Raw genomic sequence first — 19232 nt, 5'->3', positions numbered from 1 at the left:
TGTGAAATATTATAATATAATATTATATAATACACGTATGGGTGCATTATATTAAATTATCATCAGACACAGAAGGAGGGCGCTAGTGGTGTGATGTTATACTGCCGCCCAGTGGCCAAAGCGCGGTACTACATCCCCTGTCCAAGGCGGCAGGTCATGTCTTGCATAATTACAAGTCAGTTTTATGTAAGAGAATATTATGACGCACGGTAAATACCACTACTACCACCACTACTACCAGCCTAGTACTACGAGTACTAATGATAACAATAATGATGATGATGATAATAATAATAATAATCATGATAATGATAAAAATAAACATAAAAGGTATTAAGAGAAAATACAGAAGAAATACAACGCGATATGAAAAGATAAATATGCATATATAGTTGTGATTGGGCAAAAACTTTATATGCACCAAAAGGCAGTGGCAAATACAAGCGTTTAAGTCTCGATTTAAAACAAGGTAAACGCGTTAAAGCATCAAAGTGAGATGTGACAAAACTTACTTCAGTCGCAGCCCAGCCCCCTGAACATACAGTTTAAACTAAAAAAAAAAAGTTTTTACCAAGGTCTTTATCAAACTGTTCACATGGTTTCTCTCTGCGGGGCAAATTTGACTATGAAGGAGGAGGACTTGAGGTACTGTGGTACTACAGTAGTACTACAATACTACACACACATAAGGAGACCGTGCTCTCATGCCGGACTTCATGTGCTTATCCGGGTCCTTTCACCGTAAACCAGCCTGAGCTCCCTACAGGCTGAGTCACACATTTTGTTTATATGTTTAACGGTTTACAACAAAAATCAAAATCAAAGTATATGTGAACATCTCTTTTCAACTAATAACATATTATTTGTTATTATCAATTTAAGTTAAAAAAAAAAAAAAAAAAAGTACCAAAGTAGAGATCGCTTCTGTCTAAACTTATATTTACTTGGATATGTTTTGATAAAGCTTCGTAATTTAGCAATGCTAGCATGTGGAGACTGTTGGGTCGACCATAAGAGGTCACAATTCAGCAGTATACCCACAAGTAGTCTACTTTTGCTGTACATGTTAGCTGTCTACTCATTTAGGTCAGCGAAAGCACGCTGCAGAAACGTGACCACGCTGCGGAAACACACGCAGGCATTTGGACCAATCACAGACCGCAGAGCCGTGTGCGTCTCCAGTGGGCGGAGTCACGACTGTAGGTGCGGCGAGGCGAACGAGCAGCTATTCGTGGACGTTGGGGAAAATTTTGTGTTATACCCACTCAAAACATCCGCTCGGCAGTGAAGGAGACGGGTCACACGGAACCTAGAGGGAGTTTTAACAGCTAAGTATTTTTCCAGGTTGAATTTGGACGACGAATTCGACAATATCGCAGTCAGAAATTGTATTTACATAACCAGCTTTCCCGGTGTTCGCGGCGGGGAGCAGCCGGTCTTGCCACGGTGTCTTGTGGACAGCAATTGCCTCAAAATACAGGCCAGTTAATTACTCTGTTTATCAGTTATACTCGGATATTGTTGCTATAGAGAAAGCCCACTAAAGCGTTTTAGTACGTGTATTTATATATGCATTTTTTTATCATTCAGAAAAACAAGTTATACAACAAGACTGCTGCGCCTCAGCGAGCTGGGTCCTAAAGCCCGCCCGCCCTGCTGTCACATTGCCTGAGAGCGCGCTCTGCCTTGTGCCCAAATGATTCAGCAGCCATCAGTTTATAAATACTTTGTCATTATGGAAAAGGTTCTGTTAGAACAAGGCTAATTAAAATAAAGTTGGACCGCATTACTGAAAACAAAGGAGTTGTATGCTAACTCAGCATACACGGACTTTTCCTCACACATTTGGATTCCCAGTGGCCTGGTTTTCACGTTTTTTTTTTTTTTTTTTTCCTTTGGCATAACTGTCAGTGAGTCGGGATACAAGTGGATTGAACACAAAAATACTCTTGATAACATTCAAAAAGGAAAAAAGGACTCGTCCAGTTGAGTAATGGTCATTAATACGATCCACTGGTTCAGGAAGGGCTTGCGGCTCCACGACAACCCGTCGCTCAAGGAATCTCTGCAGGGAGCGGACACCGTCCGCTGCATCTACATCCTCGACCCCTGGTTCGCGGGATCGTCCAACGTTGGGATCAACAGGTGGAGGTGAGGCATCCGTCCACGTGCAAAAACAGAGTTATGCAGTAGCCGCACTGAACCATCAGCATCACGCACACAGTAATCCGTCTACATAACACACGCTGTGGCTCATCAGTCCACTTGTTTCTACAAATGCACCATACATGTCATGTGGCATAGAGCTGTATACTGATGCACAGATCGGCTTCTTTTATACTGATATCTGATTTACAGTTGGAATGATAATTTACAAATATTTGATGGTTACAAATGCTCAAACGTGAGGTATTCTTTCTCTTATCTTTGGGTTTTGGACTGTTGAAGATGTCATCTTGGGCTGTAAACTGTTTCATAGACCACATGAATAATAATGACAGTAATTTGGGACCCTACAAACTTTGGCATTCATCAGCTATTTCTGTTTTAGCACACCAAGAAAGATGCTTGCAGTTTGTCATAATATAGTTTATTTGTGGACAGTTTGTACTGGCTCTTGACCAACAAGGTGATGCTTAATCTATTTAATTCAGTGGATGTTGTAACAGTGATGCCTGTTGCACAGACGCCAAGTTCGACTTAAAACCCTGCTTTATTAGTACCTGTCCCGTTGTCAAAACATTACACTCAAAACCCTGATCACAGCTGATAGGTATGTAACAGATAGTCCGGCACAGTAATGTCAAGCAGGTGCATTCTTGAGATGTAGTCACTGTAAAGTTTTCTTTGTTATGTCACATGAGTAAAATCAGATCTTTGTGATGATAACATGTTTTTGCAATGAACCAAAAAGTTTAACTTAATCTTTTGAAAGAGCTCCAGGAAGTGCCACATTAAGCTTAAACTACCTGAATTATAACTGTCATATTACCATTATATACCATGGCGTAAGTATTATATTAAAGATATTGGTCTTGACATCATAATGCATCACTAATAATATATATTTTGCAGTCGCCTCCATTGCATCCTCAGATGTAGTTGCACTAAAAACTGTCATCTTTACCCAGTAATCACCACTAAACAAAACATCAAGCGCCGAGGAAACATCAATTATATGTTCAAATACATAATTAAAATCAGGCTAAATAAATAAAGGGGGCTGACCTCATGTGTTATTTATGACATAAGTTTTCTTTCCCCTCAAAAAGTGAGTAAGACCTCAAATTGGTAAACAGTATTTTGATGTGTTGACCCTGACCTCACCATTAATTACAGTCTAGCAGAGACAAGACTGTAATTATTGTCAGATTAGATTGCAGTCTACATTCTTCATGGCATTATGTGTTTTTTTTTTTTTTTTTTTGTGAAACTCTTTATGACTGCACGTCAGTTACCAAACTCTTTCATATCGAGGGTCCCCACCTCATGACAGATCCCCGCTGTGGTCCCACTGGTTACTAGACTGTGGCGGTGTAAATGACACTCAGATCGTTAGTTACGTCTTCCACAGGGATTAGAGAGGTGGCAGGAACTTTCAGACTGTCAGAAGCTGTGTGTGTGTGTGTGTGTGTGTGTGTGTGTGTGTGTGTGTGTGTGTGTGTGTGTGTGTGTGTGTGTGTGTGTGTGTGAGGCAGGATCAGGCCGTTTGAGTCTGGTGATACTAATAAGTATATGAAGCTTTACAGGCTCGTGACAGAGATAAGAGCACGGACCGTTAATGTTAATGGACTCTTTGCCAACCTATAACCCACTGACTTTGTCCTCTCTCTAACCTTCATCCTCAAACCCTGTCCAGCTGACAGTCGGCGTTAACCTTCAGTGTTACGTGAAAAGTTTTCTCAGTCAAAACAAATAGCTGGCCTCCTCCTCACCCAGCTTGCTCAATGACCCAGACTTTTATTCAGAACAGTCCCACAGTTGCGCGCTGTAGCCTGCAGTCGGCTAAATAACTGCCTCTGTGTGGAAAGATTTACAGTCCAGCAGGAGTCCCGCTGGACGTTTTTGTGTTTCCTCTCCCGCTGTGCGCTCTGGGTTGTATTGTTGTCCCCATGCCGTCACTGGAAGAGAAGGGCAGCAGCAGCAGCAGCAGCAGCAGCAACAAAAAAGGCGCGCCTGTTACGGAGCATCCATGTTATGCTTTCACTGTTATATAACAACAGCCGGGGATGACGCAGAGCTCACATGTAGATCACTGAGTATGCCCTGATTCATTCCTTTTATTAGATTTTTAACACACGTATCAGACATGTAAATTAAGTCAAACTAGATATATACAAAAAACATACTGAGAGGATTAAAATCTCTCTTTTTTTTCAGACTATTCTAGTAAAATAAAGGTTTCTCAATTCACTTCATGATTATTTTTTTTCCTCTGTTTAGTCAATTATTTGTTACAAATGAGTTTAAGTTGAGATTTATAGGAACAAGCATCAAAATTTCTGATGCACTTGCACATAGTTGAATGTTAAATGGTGACATTTGTGCCTGAATCAAAGCCGAGTGATTTTTGCATCTCTTAGAAAACGTCGCTCAAAGCAGGAAAAAGTCACAGTCGGGGAATGATATGCTAATGCAGTAAGAGGATTGTGCTGAAGGCTGTGAAGAGCTTGCTTCTGTAAGTAGCAGCATGTTCCTGCACAGGTTCTTCTCATTATAATTCTGTCTGTCTAGAAGTGAGCCGTCCTGTCCTTCAGATCATGCGGGTGATCCTCAGGGAACAGGGAGGGTCAGTGCCAGATGACATAATCACAGTAATTTTCCTTCCTTCCCTCCCTCCCGCCACGATACTTCCACGCGTGTCGCAAGTAGGTCAGTGTGTTAGTCGTAAACCCTCCGCGCGTTTTGTCTTTTTGACCTACTTCTCCGCTGCATGAGACCCCAGCTATCTGTGGTGTGCAGCACAACTGTGAGCGCTAATCCCACTGACGCTGCTTCTACCTGATATCCATTTCAGCAGTTTGCGCTTGAAGCTGCTGGAGCCAGATGACCAGGTTGTCCTGGGTGGGCCGTGATCATGAAAGACTTTTACTACTCCGTATTTAAAATGGGTTCATAAGGGTGTAATTAGTGTGGATTTGCTGCATAATGGTGTGTTTATAACAACTGGGAGGGAAGAAGACGCATGATTTCTCTTTTTTCTTTTGTGCTTTGTAGACTTTGTACCTTGTCTGAACTCTAAACTCTGATGAATGTAGATTAAGCCCGCTGCTTTTCTTTTGAGGTCAGGTGGTCGGACTCTGGTCTTTGCGGTTTCACAGTGACCTTGGAGCAGCGAGCGAAGCGGCTGACCTCGAACTCAATCCCCGGACCGACGGGATAAATCTGGGCTGAGATGTTAGAGTGCTGCTCAGTGGCCATCAGATAAGACTGTGGCTGCAACTGCTCCCAGATGTGAATGTATATAATGTGACTATCAAAAAGTGGGGCAGGGTGATCCTGGAAACAAAACATTCATGCTCAGTGAATGCAAAGCAAAAAGAAATTAAAAAAATTATTATTAATCTAATCACTTTCTCCGCAGCTCCATTGTGCAGCTCACACTCAACATTATTTTTTATCAGAAGCAGAAGTGTGTTATGGTGACATACATGTTGTATGTTAGTGAAGTTACTGTTACATATGTGAACACAACAACATCTTTACCACATCGTGTCTGATCAATGAAGCTGTCAATATTGGCTCATGACAGATGAACTGTATCAGCAGAAATGTTGGCCAATACGTAATTAGAAATGCCAAAGATGTAGAAGAGTCATTTTAGAAATAGTTTAATACAAATCGCAGGAGCTGCATTAGCCTATAAATCATATTCTTCAGACCCCAGCAAAAATTACATCATCATCATTTTATTCTCACATCATGGAAAAGCTGTGTCGGTCAGCGTTATGTTGTAGTGTGTGGTCTGTTTGTTGCTGCCATCACGGCAGGTGATTGCAGAGGAGAGAGGTTAACATCATTAGTTACACCTTTCTCTTCCGTTCGGAGCTTGAAAACAGCCTGAAGCCTCGCGGTGCACCTCTCTGCTCCCGCTGCAGCCTTTCGCTTGATCTCTGATCTCGTTGCGGCTCGTTTAGTGGAGTCAGAGGAAAAAGGAAAATCACTTCAGGTTGTAGTGGTGCTGCCAAGATATCTGTTAAAAAAAAAAAGTAAGCAGACACGGTTTTGACTTTTCTCTCACTGGCCTTTTCATGATCCACGATGGTGGGTGATGGTTTTAAGCTTTGAGAAACAGCCACCCACCCTCTTACAAACTGTCACAGAATCCATTAAAACCCACGTATGACGGGTACGGGAAGCTCCATATTACTGCCGCTCGGTCTGGACGTGTGTGTGTGTGTGTGTGTGTGTGTGTGTGTGTGTGTGTGTGTGTGTGTGTGTGTGTGTGTGTGTGTGTGTGTGCGCTCTGATTGGTATTTATTACTTCCTGGGAAGATAAAAACAGAAGCTATATGATAAAAATAAATTTGAAACACATTCACTGCATCGCTGTAGAAGTAATACACGTTGCCTTCGGTGATATTTGCTGCTTTCGACTCAGTTCCTTTAAGTTCATCGACGTCACATACAGTGATGATGCAGATTGGTTGACTCATCCACTGTCTGCATGATTCAGCTTTAAGGGGTGAACTCATTTTAAATGAGAGATGAATCAGTGACGGGAGCAAAAGTCCAGAATGCTGCTTGAAAAGTTCTGCTTTAGCTGGAAATAAAGAAAATGAGGGACAATAGAAATGCTGAATGCTTTTCCACTGCAGTAACCTGAGTGCACTTGTTTATTCATGCAAAGTGGAAGTTAAACTGGGCCACTGCAGGAGGAATCACACTGTTCACACAGAAGGAAATTGGTGGGGGGGGGGGCAGCGTTAAAGGCAGTTAGTTGTCGACAGGGAATAATTGCCGTGTGAAAAGAAGAATTTACACAACAGGACACTTGCAGGAATCATCAGCTGCAGCTGAATTCACATTTTAACAGAAGATACGTTTTATTTTTCATGAGAGATTTTACAAAACAGGTGGAAGTGAAACTCTAAAAGGAATTTTCTGTGTTTAATTAGAGGCACAGGTCAAATAACACAAATCTACATGTAGTTAAAAAAGTTAAGTAGGGTGGCAACTAACAATTATTTCCAATGTCGAATTATCTGCTGATTATTTTCTTGATTAACGGATTAATCACAGTTTTTCTGGACCTCAAGTTCACGTCTTAAAATGCTGTTTTTACCAAATACATTCAGTTTATTGTGACAGAAGATGAGGAAAAACCAGCAGATGTCGACATGTGGAAGATAAATTTTCTGTCAGTCGACTGATTGATTACAACAGAACAACAGACACAATCCACATATTATTTGAAATGGACAAAGTTTGACATCATCCTGAATCAGTAAAGATTCAACTGAGATCGAAACATGATCCCTTTGAAAAATTGTGTGATTTAGAAATGTGAATATATATATTTTCTGTGGTCGATGTCGATCCTGCGTTGTTACGTACTGATGCGTCAGCAGTTGCCTGTATTTATGTTTGTTTGTTTTTTTAATTGCTGTCCAGATTGTCTAATTCACAGTTTGTCCTGCCTGTGGCTTTGTTATATAACCAGCTGTGTGACACATTTACCAAAAACGGGTTCCTTCGCCGCCGCCGCCTCCTCTGGCTCGCTGGCATTACCCCCCCGCTCAGACCTTTGCGGTGACTCACACGGCGGTTCTGCTCAGGTTGTTGAGCCTCTGGCTTTGTTACAACAAGGCTTGTAGATTTAGTCAAAGACGCATCTGAGTGTCGACTCTGATAAAAAATCTAGTGAATAGAAACAAATTAAAGCAACACCTCGTCAGTGCTTTAGAGATATATAGAAGAATCTATACGAGATATCTTAATTAAGTCTTTGCTCTGCTGAGGACCAGAGGAGGAACCGGCTGTTGTCGAGTAGGAATTAAATTCGGGGAACAAATCTGCATATTTACACTTCGGCTCTGTGCTATTGTCATGTGGCAGGAAGCAGCAGCTGAATTGGGTCATTGAATCCTCAAATCCTCAAACTTTGAGAGACGTCCTTTGTGTCAGCATCTGTGTTGGGAACACAGTGATATTGGATTATAGAGTGGGTGGCGGTCCTGATTAGACTTTGCTGCCTACATTTACATTTCAAGGAGCCAATTGACTTGAAGCTGCTGCTTTTAGTTTCCTGAATTTCCGCTTGTTGTCTTGTCAAAACATTCACATTCAAACAGAGCAGGGGCCACTTGCACAAAACACCTTACGTTAAGATTTAAGAAGTCTGAGTTAAAGTTTCCTTAAAATAAAAACTGTTGCACAAAACACATTAATTCTTCTCCTTAAGGTAAAAAGTATTAAAGTTTTCTCCTTGTCTCAGTCTTATAATAAAGGAATCACTTAAAGTCAGTAAAGGAGTTGCACAGAAGATCTTAAGGGGAAACAAAATGTAACGTACCTCTGACTGTATCTAATCTGGAACATGTCTGAGTTTATGGTGTTTTCCACCATCAGAAGAACCGGATGGACCTTCAAAAATGAGAGGAATTGATTATTGTGAGATGTTAACCGCTTTCACAAACGGTGTCCATGAAAACTGTAGAATTTTACAGCTGTAAAATCTCTTTCATTGCTGCAAATGCCTCAACAAAGGAAACCTTTAAAGAGATTCTGTGCAACAACCTGAAGTAACTCCCTCAGCTAAGGAGAAATTCAACCTTAAGTAGAAACCTTAAGGTGCTTTGAGCAACTGTTCCCAGTGGTTTTCCTTCCCCGCTGTTTATAACTCTCAAACTTGGATCGCAGATAACACGATGTTCCTTTTTTTTCCCCAGTTAATCTCATCGTGACATTGAATATTCTTCTGTTAATGTCCCATGTTTGAACCACACATTTTATTCCCTGTCATCCTCCAGGTTCTTACTGCAGAGTCTTGAGGACTTGGACTCCAGCCTCCGAAAGCTCAACTCCCGTCTGTTCGTGATACGAGGCCAACCCACTGATGTCTTTCCCAGACTTTTCAAGGTGACATGTTCATCCCAGAGCAGCAGGGTGCTTTTAAACTCTTTAAATATTCTAATATCCTGTAGCTTACTTTATTTTATTTATTTATCCCCCGTGTTCCAGGAGTGGAAGATTACTCGTCTGTCTTATGAGTACGACTCTGAGCCCTTTGGGAAAGAGCGAGATGCAGCTATTAAGAAGCTGGCCTCTGAGGCTGGAGTGGAGGTGACAGTCCGCACCTCCCACACACTCTACGACCTGGACAAGTGAGTTAACATCACCCCCAACAACTGCATCTAATCCATCAGCGAAAACCAGCAACGACACGATAACCGAACCGCCTGTGAGGTCTCTGACACTTCCTGTTCTCCTCCCTGCAGGATCATAGAGTTGAACGGGGGTCAGTCCCCTCTCACCTACAAGCGGTTCCAGACCCTCATCAGTCGCATGGACGCGGTGGAGGTGCCTGCGGAGTCCATCACGGCTGACATCATGGGAAAATGCGCAACGCCGCTGTCCGAGGACCATGACGACAAGTTCGGGGTCCCGTCCCTGGAGGAGCTCGGTGAGTGGATCCAGGCAATTTCAGGGCTCACAGTGATGATCCTGTAAATACAGACCTGGAGCCAGTTGTACAAAACACCTTGAATTAAAATCTTCCTTAAAGTCTGAGTTAAGGTTTCCTTCATAATTCCCCACATTCTCCTTTAAGTAACTCCCTCAGCTAAGAAGAAATGAAACCTTAAGTGTCATACGTAAGCAGAAAGCTGAAGGTGTTTTTATTCAACCGGCTCCTGGGGACTTAAGTTAAAACATGATCACAGATAAAGGCTGAATTTTAAGGTGTTTCTTTGAATGTTCCCCTGCAGGTTTTGATACTGAGGGTCTGCCGTCAGCCGTGTGGCCGGGGGGAGAGACTGAAGCCCTCACACGACTTGAGAGGCATTTGGAGAGGAAGGTCAGTCCGATTTGTCAGCTTATTTTAAACAAAACCTCTGTTTACAAATAGTGCTTCTACTAATGTGTGTTGAGTTACAGCTGATAGGTGCTTCTCTTCCCCTGAGTTGACTTGAAGTCTGTTAGGTTGTTGAAAACCTTGAAAAGCACTTTTAAAAAGCACAGTTACATAAGATGAGATACAAGTTTTAGATACAAGCGTCAGTTGCTGGGTGTTCCTCTCCCAACGTGACAGCTTTGTTTTATGACATAACACGGCGGTATGATGAATTTTCATATCTGACGATCTGTCCGTGTTGTATTCAGGCGTGGGTTGCCAACTTTGAGCGTCCCAGAATGAACGCCAACTCGCTGCTCGCCAGCCCGACGGGCCTCAGCCCGTACCTACGCTTCGGCTGCCTCTCCTGCCGCCTCTTCTACTTCAAACTCACCGATCTCTACAGGAAGGTACGTCACCGAACACTCAGAGTATTGACCCAAATTTGACTTTTTTTAATCCGAAAATGATGTTTACAAAAGAGGGCGTCATATTTTATTTGGGACACATGCACAATATGGGTTGGGTTGTTTGTAGCCTGGGCGTTGCTAGGCAGAATCTGTTTACACCAGTTGTGCCACAGATGTGTCAGTTAGTCCAGTTTCCCTTAGTTTTCTGGCATGTTTTGGCGAAAACAGATTCTGAGTCTCCTGGCATCGACTCATCTGTCATGCGGCCTTGAATATGCTATGCTGTGTCATATGATGAGGAGTTTAAAGACACTCTGAAAGATGAAAGAAATTCATTCTTACCGCTTCCACACGCCTGACAGGAGACTGTCCGAGTGTGTGACCGACACGCAGTGTGAACAATCAGCTGTGATGGAGTTTTATCTTCCTCTCCGACCAATAGAAATGTTGTCAACAGTCTGATAAAGTGTTTATCAGTTTACCACTTCTATTATTAATCCAACATCTGTTATATTTTGTATAAACTGTTCTGTAAATACAAAAACACACAAGTATTCTGCCCCTTTCTACACACTTGTCATAACATCTAAGGGTTCAGTTTATTTTGCAATGAGGTAAAACATCCACAGCAGTCTTAATTTGACGGGTTCACTTCCTCACAATTTTTGTGTGAATAAAATACAGTAAAAACGGTTATTGAGGAAATATCTGCCAGTCATTTCCTTTTTGATTAAGCTGATCCGCCTGTTGTTATTATATAAATAGCAGTGATGTGAATGTCAGAGGTTGGAGGAGCAGTTTGGGATTAAAAACTAACTGAAGAAAAGTTGATTTGCATCTAAACATGCAGAAGTTATGTAAGTGAGTTTCACTTCATCTGAAATACACACTGAGAAAACACAGTCTGCCCTCTAGTGGTGAATCTGTGTATTACAGGAAACTTTTTTCTGGGAGTCCGTGTCTCTCATTTGGTGTTAAAAGTTGAACATGAATTGTGACAGAGGCTTCAACTGTTCTCCTAAAATCCACGTTTTCTCTCTTGATTTTGAAAACATGAATGAATAATTATTTTCATGCGGCTCTCCCAGAGATTTAACCACACGCTTCTAACCACCAGGTGAAGAAGAACAGCTCCCCTCCTCTCTCGCTCTACGGTCAGCTGCTGTGGCGCGAGTTCTTCTACACGGCGGCCACAAACAACCCGTGCTTCGACAAGATGGAGAGTAACCCCATCTGCGTTCAGATCCCCTGGGACCGCAACCCCGAGGCGTTGGCCAAGTGGGCGGAGGGCCGCACCGGTTTCCCCTGGATCGACGCCATCATGACCCAGCTGAGGCAGGAGGGCTGGATCCACCACCTGGCCAGGCACGCCGTGGCCTGTTTCCTGACCAGAGGGGACCTGTGGATCAGCTGGGAGGAAGGCATGAAGGTACAGAAGATTATTTTATTTTATGATTTATTTATTTATTTTAAAATAAGAAAAGGAATTCCAAAGCAAAACACTCATGTTCGTTTGTTTGTTCGTTTGTTTGTGTGTGTGTGTGTGTGTGTGTGTTCAGGTGTTTGAGGAGCTGCTGCTGGACGCAGACTGGAGTGTGAACGCCGGCAGCTGGATGTGGCTCTCCTGCAGCTCTTTCTTCCAGCAGTTCTTCCACTGCTACTGCCCCGTGGGGTTCGGCCGCCGCACAGACCCCAACGGAGATTACATACGGTGAGTTTATCTGATCTGATCCACGTGTGTGTGTGTGTGTGTGTGTGTGTGTGTGTGTGTGTGTGTGTGTGTGTGTGTGTGGTCCCTGTTACAACTGAAATACACGTCGGGAATCTTTTAACTGTCTGATATGCCGTGATGCTAAAAGTGCGACTCAAGTCGAAAAGGAGTTATTGATCTTTAATCTTTAGATTTGATCTTGTTCATGCACAAAGCGTTAGAATTATTCAGTGTTTTCTCCACGTTAGATGATTTGTGATTGGAAAACCTTCCAAAAAATCTTTTAAAAGTATTACTGGATGAAATATTCTCCACCTTTTCAGACTAATTAAATTATTCAGTGCCACATATAACTCAGTTTTTGACCTTCAAACGAAGTAAACTGAACTAAACAAAAGAAATAGAAGCTTAAAAGACCATTTAACTGCTGTTTTATAACTTAACATGTCACATTCTCACATTTTCTGCTCTTATTTTGATATTATTGTTATTATTGCTCTTAATCTTATTATATATATATATATATATATATGTTTCTCATCACTTTTATGTAGTTTTTTTTGTCGTTTGTCTAATTGTGCAAAAGAAATCAAACTGAAACTAAAAGCTAAGTTGTATAATTGAACAAAAACAAACTGCAGTTGTGTGTTTAATGAATGCAGTCCGGCAGGTGGGGTAAATCAGTGCTGGATAATCCCTCCTTAGTAGATGTGAACCTGAGATCTTTAAGTAGATTCCAGCACGCTACACGCTCTCTGAACCTCTTCATCTCCTCTTCATCTCCTCTTCATCTCCTCTCTTCAGGCGCTACCTGCCCATTCTCAGAGGGTTTCCAGCCAAGTATATTTATGACCCGTGGAACGCTCCGGAGAGCGTGCAGAAGGCGGCCAAATGTATCATCGGAGTGCATTACCCGAAGCCCATGGTGCACCACGCGGAAGCCAGCCGCCTCAACATCGAGCGAATGAAACAGATCTACCAGCAGCTCTCCTGTTACAGAGGCCTCGGTAAAGACACAACACCAGACACCATCTTTAATGTTAATATGAGGCAGGAGCAACAGAGTAAAAATAGGATCACTCAAGCTTAAAGAATAAAAATAGAGTCAGTACTTAGTCACTGAAGTTCACGGTGGATGTTTAGTTCTGCTTTGTCATAGAAACCAGAATCTTTTCAGTTTCACTTTCTTGACGAACGACAGGATGTTTACATCCACTGAGTAAAATGGGGTCAAAGAGGAATGGGTCCTGTTTCCCTATTGATCATGAAAGTAATTGTAAAAATATAAATGCGTAAAGATGAACAGTTAAAGGAAGATAAACAAGTCAGAGGACTGAGTTTTAAGAAGTGGAGTAAAATATCAGATTTACCTCGGTCTGAGAGCGGCTCCAACGTAACTGATAAAATCTTAAAACTGTTCAAAACTTTTAGATAACGACTGTAAAAACTTTATAATAAACCAGCTGTGATTTAGTTTTGTTGATGTAGATCTTGTCTTGTCTAAAGTTCCTGTATTTTGTTATAAGGTGTTGACCGTTCTCTGTGTCCTCAGGCCTTTTGGCTACAGTTCCCTCCAACTCCAACGGCCACGGCGAACCGTCCTCAGACGTGATGGCATTCCACGCCGAGGCGAGGCATGATGCTACAACTGCATCAGGTTAGTGACACAACACCTGCTTCTCCTCCTCCTCATCCTCCTCTTCATCCTCTCTCGCTCCGAACTTTCTCGTAACTTTCTCTGTAGCCGCCTGCACTCAGGTTTTATTAATGAAGGAGAACTATTTGTTTTTGTTTGGTTCCTCTCAGGCTACCAGATGCCGGTTCACTCCCAGGGAGACTGGCAAAGTGGCGTCATGATGTACCTGCAGGGGGATTCACAATCCAGCATCGGCACACACCAGCAGGGTGAGGAGCATTTCATTTATTCATTCATTCATCTCATTTGAATTATCGCTGTCTCGCTGAGGTCCGGGAACATCTCCTCTAATCCGTCAGTGTTTTCTTGTCAGTTCCAGGTTATCCAGGCCCCAGTTCCAGTGTGATGTGCTACACTCAAGGCGCTCAGCAGATACCTGCCCCTGTTAAAGGTGAGCACTGATATGCTTTTATGCTTCATCCACACTACTACGTTTTCATTTTTAAAACACCTGAAAACCTGAAAACGCAGACATACCTGAGCAATCACGAACACTGGGTGTGCGCGAGCCGGTGTAAACAGGAAGCAGATTGTCGAGGCAGATAAGAGCCAATCAGGAAGTGACCCTGGGTGTTTACGTCATCGTTTCCAAAAGTCTCAGTTTTCAGGGCTTGAAAATGTCAGAGTCGTGGACGGGAGGCAAAAACATGGCAAAAGAGATGCGTTTTAAAGCGAAAATGTAGTAGCCAAGACTCTAGCAACAACTTGAAACCTACATCTCTTTTTTTTTTATTTGTGTGATTTTGTGACAGAAATTGTGAAACTGAATTGGTTTTCCAAACTGTGCTGTTGTGTTTTCAGGGCTTGAACACCACTCCAACGCTCAGACAAGTGGCAAACGGCACAGCGGGGACTCTGGGACTGGCAAAAGCTCTAAAGTCCAGAGGCAGAGCACTCACTAGAAAAGGTGAGCCGGAAACACAAAACTTATTTCTTACCTAAGATTTCATAAGACAAACTTCAAAGTCTTTCAGGCAAAATTGTTCCAGTGGATGTAAAAGACGAAATCTAGATGTTCACTTATCAACAGAAAACAATAGAGCTGCCACAGAAAGGTATAAGGATAGGATAAATACAAAAAGCATTAAATGACCAATCAGCGGCTGCATATTGTATCTTTAAATTCATATTCTGCTGAGAAATGTTTGTGTAGGATTTAATATCTGAAACTTTAAAGTGCATTTATTCGTTTTTAACAGTCAGTATGTCGGTGTCTTTTCTTCTCTCCACACAGGAGTTCTCTGCAGACTTGCCGAGACATGCCGGCCAACACAAAGTGGACACTTACATTTTTTTTTAAGCACTAAACCGTTGCATGATCACACCTACAAGAGGAGCGTGCAAACCTGTCGATAAACACATTCATTCACAAGTTAAAGTTTCTCGAGTAAACGGACTGTACATTATGTACATTATGTGGACTGAACACGACCTGGCCAGTGCTGACATCACTGGAGAGGCTGCGACACTGTGCTTATCTTTGGGTTAATATTGCTGGGACTGTGAGGTCCTTGTGTATATAATGAATTTGCTAATTTCAGCTCACATACAACTTGTACATATTTGGATATTGTATGTGTGTTTTCTCTCTTTGTGTAGCCATAGACCCATTGATATATTTTTGATATGAGAAATCGTTGTGGATGGATCTTTCTTTTTTGGAAAATTTTCAATAAAAATGAAAGCATTTATAGTCCCCGCATCCTAAAAAATGTTGCGAAATCTTGTATCTCTGCTAATACAGCCGCTGGTCCTCATTTACTCTTACTTCCCACCTTTCTCCTTTTTGAGCCATCAGATGTATCTATCAACAGAAGTGTTTTGAGCATTTCCTTATCTCTACCCGAGTACTAGTCGGCTCGTTATACTCCGTATCGCTGTAGAGGCGATATTATGACGTTAACTATCAACTTACTGCCCTCGTCAATGACTTTTGAGAAAAGGTGACAGAAATAAAGAGTCTTCATATCATTCCCCCCCGCCTCCGTGTAATTCCCAATAAATGTACCACTGGAGAGAACTGCTTCGTTTGCTTCTTGTTCCTTCTCAATGTGCTTGTTTAATTAAACTCTGTTAAATATACAAATGGTATGAGTCTGTTCTTTGGTGCTGAAATGTTGAAAACAGTCAACTCGTCATATTTAACCTTTTAAATAAGAGTTCAAATTAAATGGGACGGATGGGTGCAGCATCAGCAGTGATGTGGAGGTTGTATCGGGATTGTTGTGACGGAGCTGATCCAGAAGGCAAAGCTCTCGATTTTACCAGCGGATCTTCCTTCACACCCTCACCAGCTCCGTGACCGCTTCCTCCGCAGGGGCGGCTGGGCTGGTGAGGAGCTCAGACATCTGGAGGGAGCTCGGAGTAAAGTCACCTCCTGGGCGCCTTCCTTTGGAGGTTCTCTGGGCACATCCAACTGGGAGGAGACCCCAGAGTTAGACCCAGGACTCGCTGGACAGATTACATGTCCCATCTGACCTGGGATCCCCCAGGAGGAGCTGGAAAGCGTTGCTGGAAAGAAGGACGTCTGGAATACTCAGCTCAGCATGTGCCGACCCCGACCCCGGATGAGCGGAAGAAAATTGATGGATGTGGGGTTTTTGACACTGAACAAAGAAATTAAAAGACGTCACAGATGTTGACATTTATTGCTCATCGGTTGTGTTCAATTACCACAAACAGTTCGTTCGTTACAGTAGTAAATCTTAATTTACAAGATTGACAGGCAATGATCGGCACTCGAGATTTCAAGACAGTCGGTGTCATATTTTCAGAAGAGCCCTCAGCATCAGATCAAAAGACCATGATGAAGGCCACAGGTCAAAACATTTGCTTTATAGTAAACTCGTTCTCAATACTACTCCCTTCTTCATGCATTTTGCAGAAAGGTGAAGATGTGAACCCCTTCTCATATTCAGGAGTATCAACACATTCAGACATTCACTCCTCAGCAGATCTGATGGGAGCTACAGGGTTGAAGAGTGGCCTTTGCTGTCTGAGGTGCAGCTTCCCGTAGCTCATCTCAAAGTCCTTCTTGGTTCCCACGATAAAGTCCAAGCTGCCGGAGCGTACGTCGTACCCGTAGGAGGCCAGCTTCTGGATACGGTACAGCACGATTTGTGTGGTGAGCTCCAGGACGTTGGGAGATTTCTTCACCTGCTCCATGCTCACTCCAACATCCATCAACCCCTGGAACCGCGCCGCCAGGGTGGGCAAGGAGTAGTACAAAACGGCCGGGCAGCGGATCACTATTTGCTTGAGTTCGTCCTGGGAGCAGGCGAGAGCGCCCTCGATGTAGGCCAGCGCCTGCCGCATGGCTTCAGGCTGCAGCTCTGCGATGGAGGCTCTGAGGCTGGACACCAGGCTGAGGAGCTCCTCGGTGCTGAAGCCCTGCTCCCTGAGGAAGCCCAGACTGTCCCTCCAGGCCTCAGCGGGCCGCAGCAGGATGTACGGGTTCTGGCTGAGGAGCTTCTGCAGCCAAACACGCAGGTTGCCCTCATCGCCGCCTAGATCCAGGTAGGTCTCCCTCAGTGTGTGGATGACCTCCTGGTTGCTCTCCACAGGTCGACTGAAGCTCTGCGGGGCACTCGCCATCAGTTTGCCGATGATCCGCTTGTTCAGGCGAAGGCTCTGGAGGTAAAGGATGTTGGCCCGCTGGTTGCTATGGTGAGTTAATGTAAAAAAGGAGGCCGGGAACTTCTCAATGATGCTCATCAACTCGCGCTTGTTGGGGCACACAGACACCCAGAGGTCTCTCTGGGCGGCGACATCCCCCGGCCGACACAGGACAGCCTCAGGGTGAGTTTCCAGGATCCGGGCGATTGCCGTCGTGTCTGCACCCATATCCCTCAACAGATCGGCGGTTTCAGACACATACGCAGAGCTCTCAGACAGGACCCAGCTCTTGAACTTGCGTACCTTGCGGATGTCCACTGACAGTTCATAGAGGGAGTCCACTGTGTGCTGGTTTTCCAGTCTCTTGTTCTGAGAAGTGACATTGGAGGCAGCAGCAGAGGGAGGGAGCAGCAGCCTTATCCTCGGACAGTAGGTGCACAGGGTGGCAGCGGTGATGCGAAGCATTGTTGACAGTGGACCTGCACGGAGAACAGAAGACACAAGGACAAATGAAGATGGATATTTAAGCTCTGGCATTGAGTAAAGTCCTAGTTGATCAAGATACACCTTGATAAAAACTTAAGCAGTCTGATACAGCTGTCTTATAAGGCAGCAGCTAACTGGAAATCTGCCGAACATTTCCTCAATTATTTGTTGTTTTTTCTGGATAAAATCTCAGAAAATGGAGAAAATGACAATCGCAATTTCCTTGAACCTACGCTGACATTTTCATTACTTGTTTTGTCCACCCGAAACCCACGAATATTTAATTTACTACCGTATTAAACTAAGAAAAAAGCTGGTAACAGTGAATTACACATTTGAAAAAAGTACATTTGTTGGTGAAACAGAGATAGAGCAGAGTTTTTCTTCCCCCATGTGTTGTTAATAACCTCACAACCCCCCAGCTTTACCTTATGAAGGTTGTTACTATCCTACAACATGACTGATCAATTTATTAAAAGTTTCAGTCAGCTAAAATGCACAGGATTAGTCTAAATTAAGATGTATCTGCAGAACCAATTACTGTTTTCTACAGCCCTAAAACCAAACTTAAAGCTTTTCATTAAAGTTATGGCCCTTAAACTCACATGAATGCTGTCACTGCACTGTCTTTGACTACATCCTGTTTTTGTTTTTTTATTTTCCTCAAGCATCAGGGATATTCTGTGCATATTATTTAGGAAGTTCACCACAGCTGTAAAATGGTACCAGAGGTCAAAGCATGTAACGACAACACATAAATCCATATCTCAGTTCGTTAATGTTGCATGTGTGTGTGACAGAGCTGCGTAAAGCTCGAGTTAAAATGCTTTAATAGTGACTGTCCTCAGCTTTCACAGGCTGGAACAAACACAGGGAACACTGTGTCCCTGCTGGCCTGCACATGTGAATCTTACATGTTATGAATTTGTTGTGTGGCACAGGCTTTGCAGAACCAGAGACAGCGCACACCGAGACTACAAACCGACACGAGACACAATAAATCCACGGTATCCGTTGAAAACTAACAGATAAAACTTGTTTACACGTTTACAGTAAAGAAAAAAAAAATAAAACAAGGTCATATTACCAGTTTGGATCGCTGCTGTTGCTTCTGGAGGAATCCGCCAAACACACCCACCAGTTCGGTTTCATAACAAGAGTAGAGCCGCTGGGCGGAGTCACAGAGAAGCACATGGGAGGCACGTGACCGCCTCGCAGCTCGCGAGAAGCCGGTGTTTGGAATCCAAGTCACGCCCACCG

The 19232-nt window shown here is 43.2% G+C and overlaps 2 protein-coding genes across 2 annotated transcripts; one reads left to right on the top strand and one right to left on the bottom strand.

The window, feature by feature from the left end:
- The first annotated feature begins 1182 nt into the window (after window positions 1–1182).
- On the top strand, window positions 1183–15891 carry LOC130163310 (cryptochrome-1-like). The gene is made up of 14 exons (XM_056367426.1): window positions 1183–2151; window positions 8973–9081; window positions 9184–9326; window positions 9441–9625; window positions 9930–10018; window positions 10324–10464; window positions 11582–11893; window positions 12024–12175; window positions 12980–13182; window positions 13728–13832; window positions 13982–14080; window positions 14185–14262; window positions 14673–14778; window positions 15106–15891. The coding sequence occupies exons 1-13, from the start codon at window positions 1994–1996 to the stop codon at window positions 14771–14773; spliced, it is 1875 nt and encodes a 624-aa protein (XP_056223401.1). The 5' UTR covers window positions 1183–1993; the 3' UTR covers window positions 14774–14778; window positions 15106–15891.
- A 609-nt stretch (window positions 15892–16500) lies between these two features.
- Window positions 16501–19219, bottom strand: LOC130163314 (transcription termination factor 2, mitochondrial-like). The gene is made up of 2 exons (XM_056367434.1): window positions 19060–19219; window positions 16501–17965 (listed from the first exon to the last, which is right to left on the bottom strand). The coding sequence occupies exon 2, from the start codon at window positions 17949–17951 to the stop codon at window positions 16812–16814; it is 1140 nt and encodes a 379-aa protein (XP_056223409.1). The 5' UTR covers window positions 17952–17965; window positions 19060–19219; the 3' UTR covers window positions 16501–16811.
- Window positions 19220–19232: the final 13 nt, after the last annotated feature.

The sequence above is a fragment of the Seriola aureovittata genome, chromosome 22 (genome assembly GCF_021018895.1).
Source record: "Seriola aureovittata isolate HTS-2021-v1 ecotype China chromosome 22, ASM2101889v1, whole genome shotgun sequence".
Lineage (NCBI taxonomy): Eukaryota > Metazoa > Chordata > Actinopteri > Carangiformes > Carangidae > Seriola > Seriola aureovittata.
The sequence above is the reverse complement of the archived record's forward strand: the minus strand, read 5'-3'. Positions and strand labels throughout refer to the sequence as shown.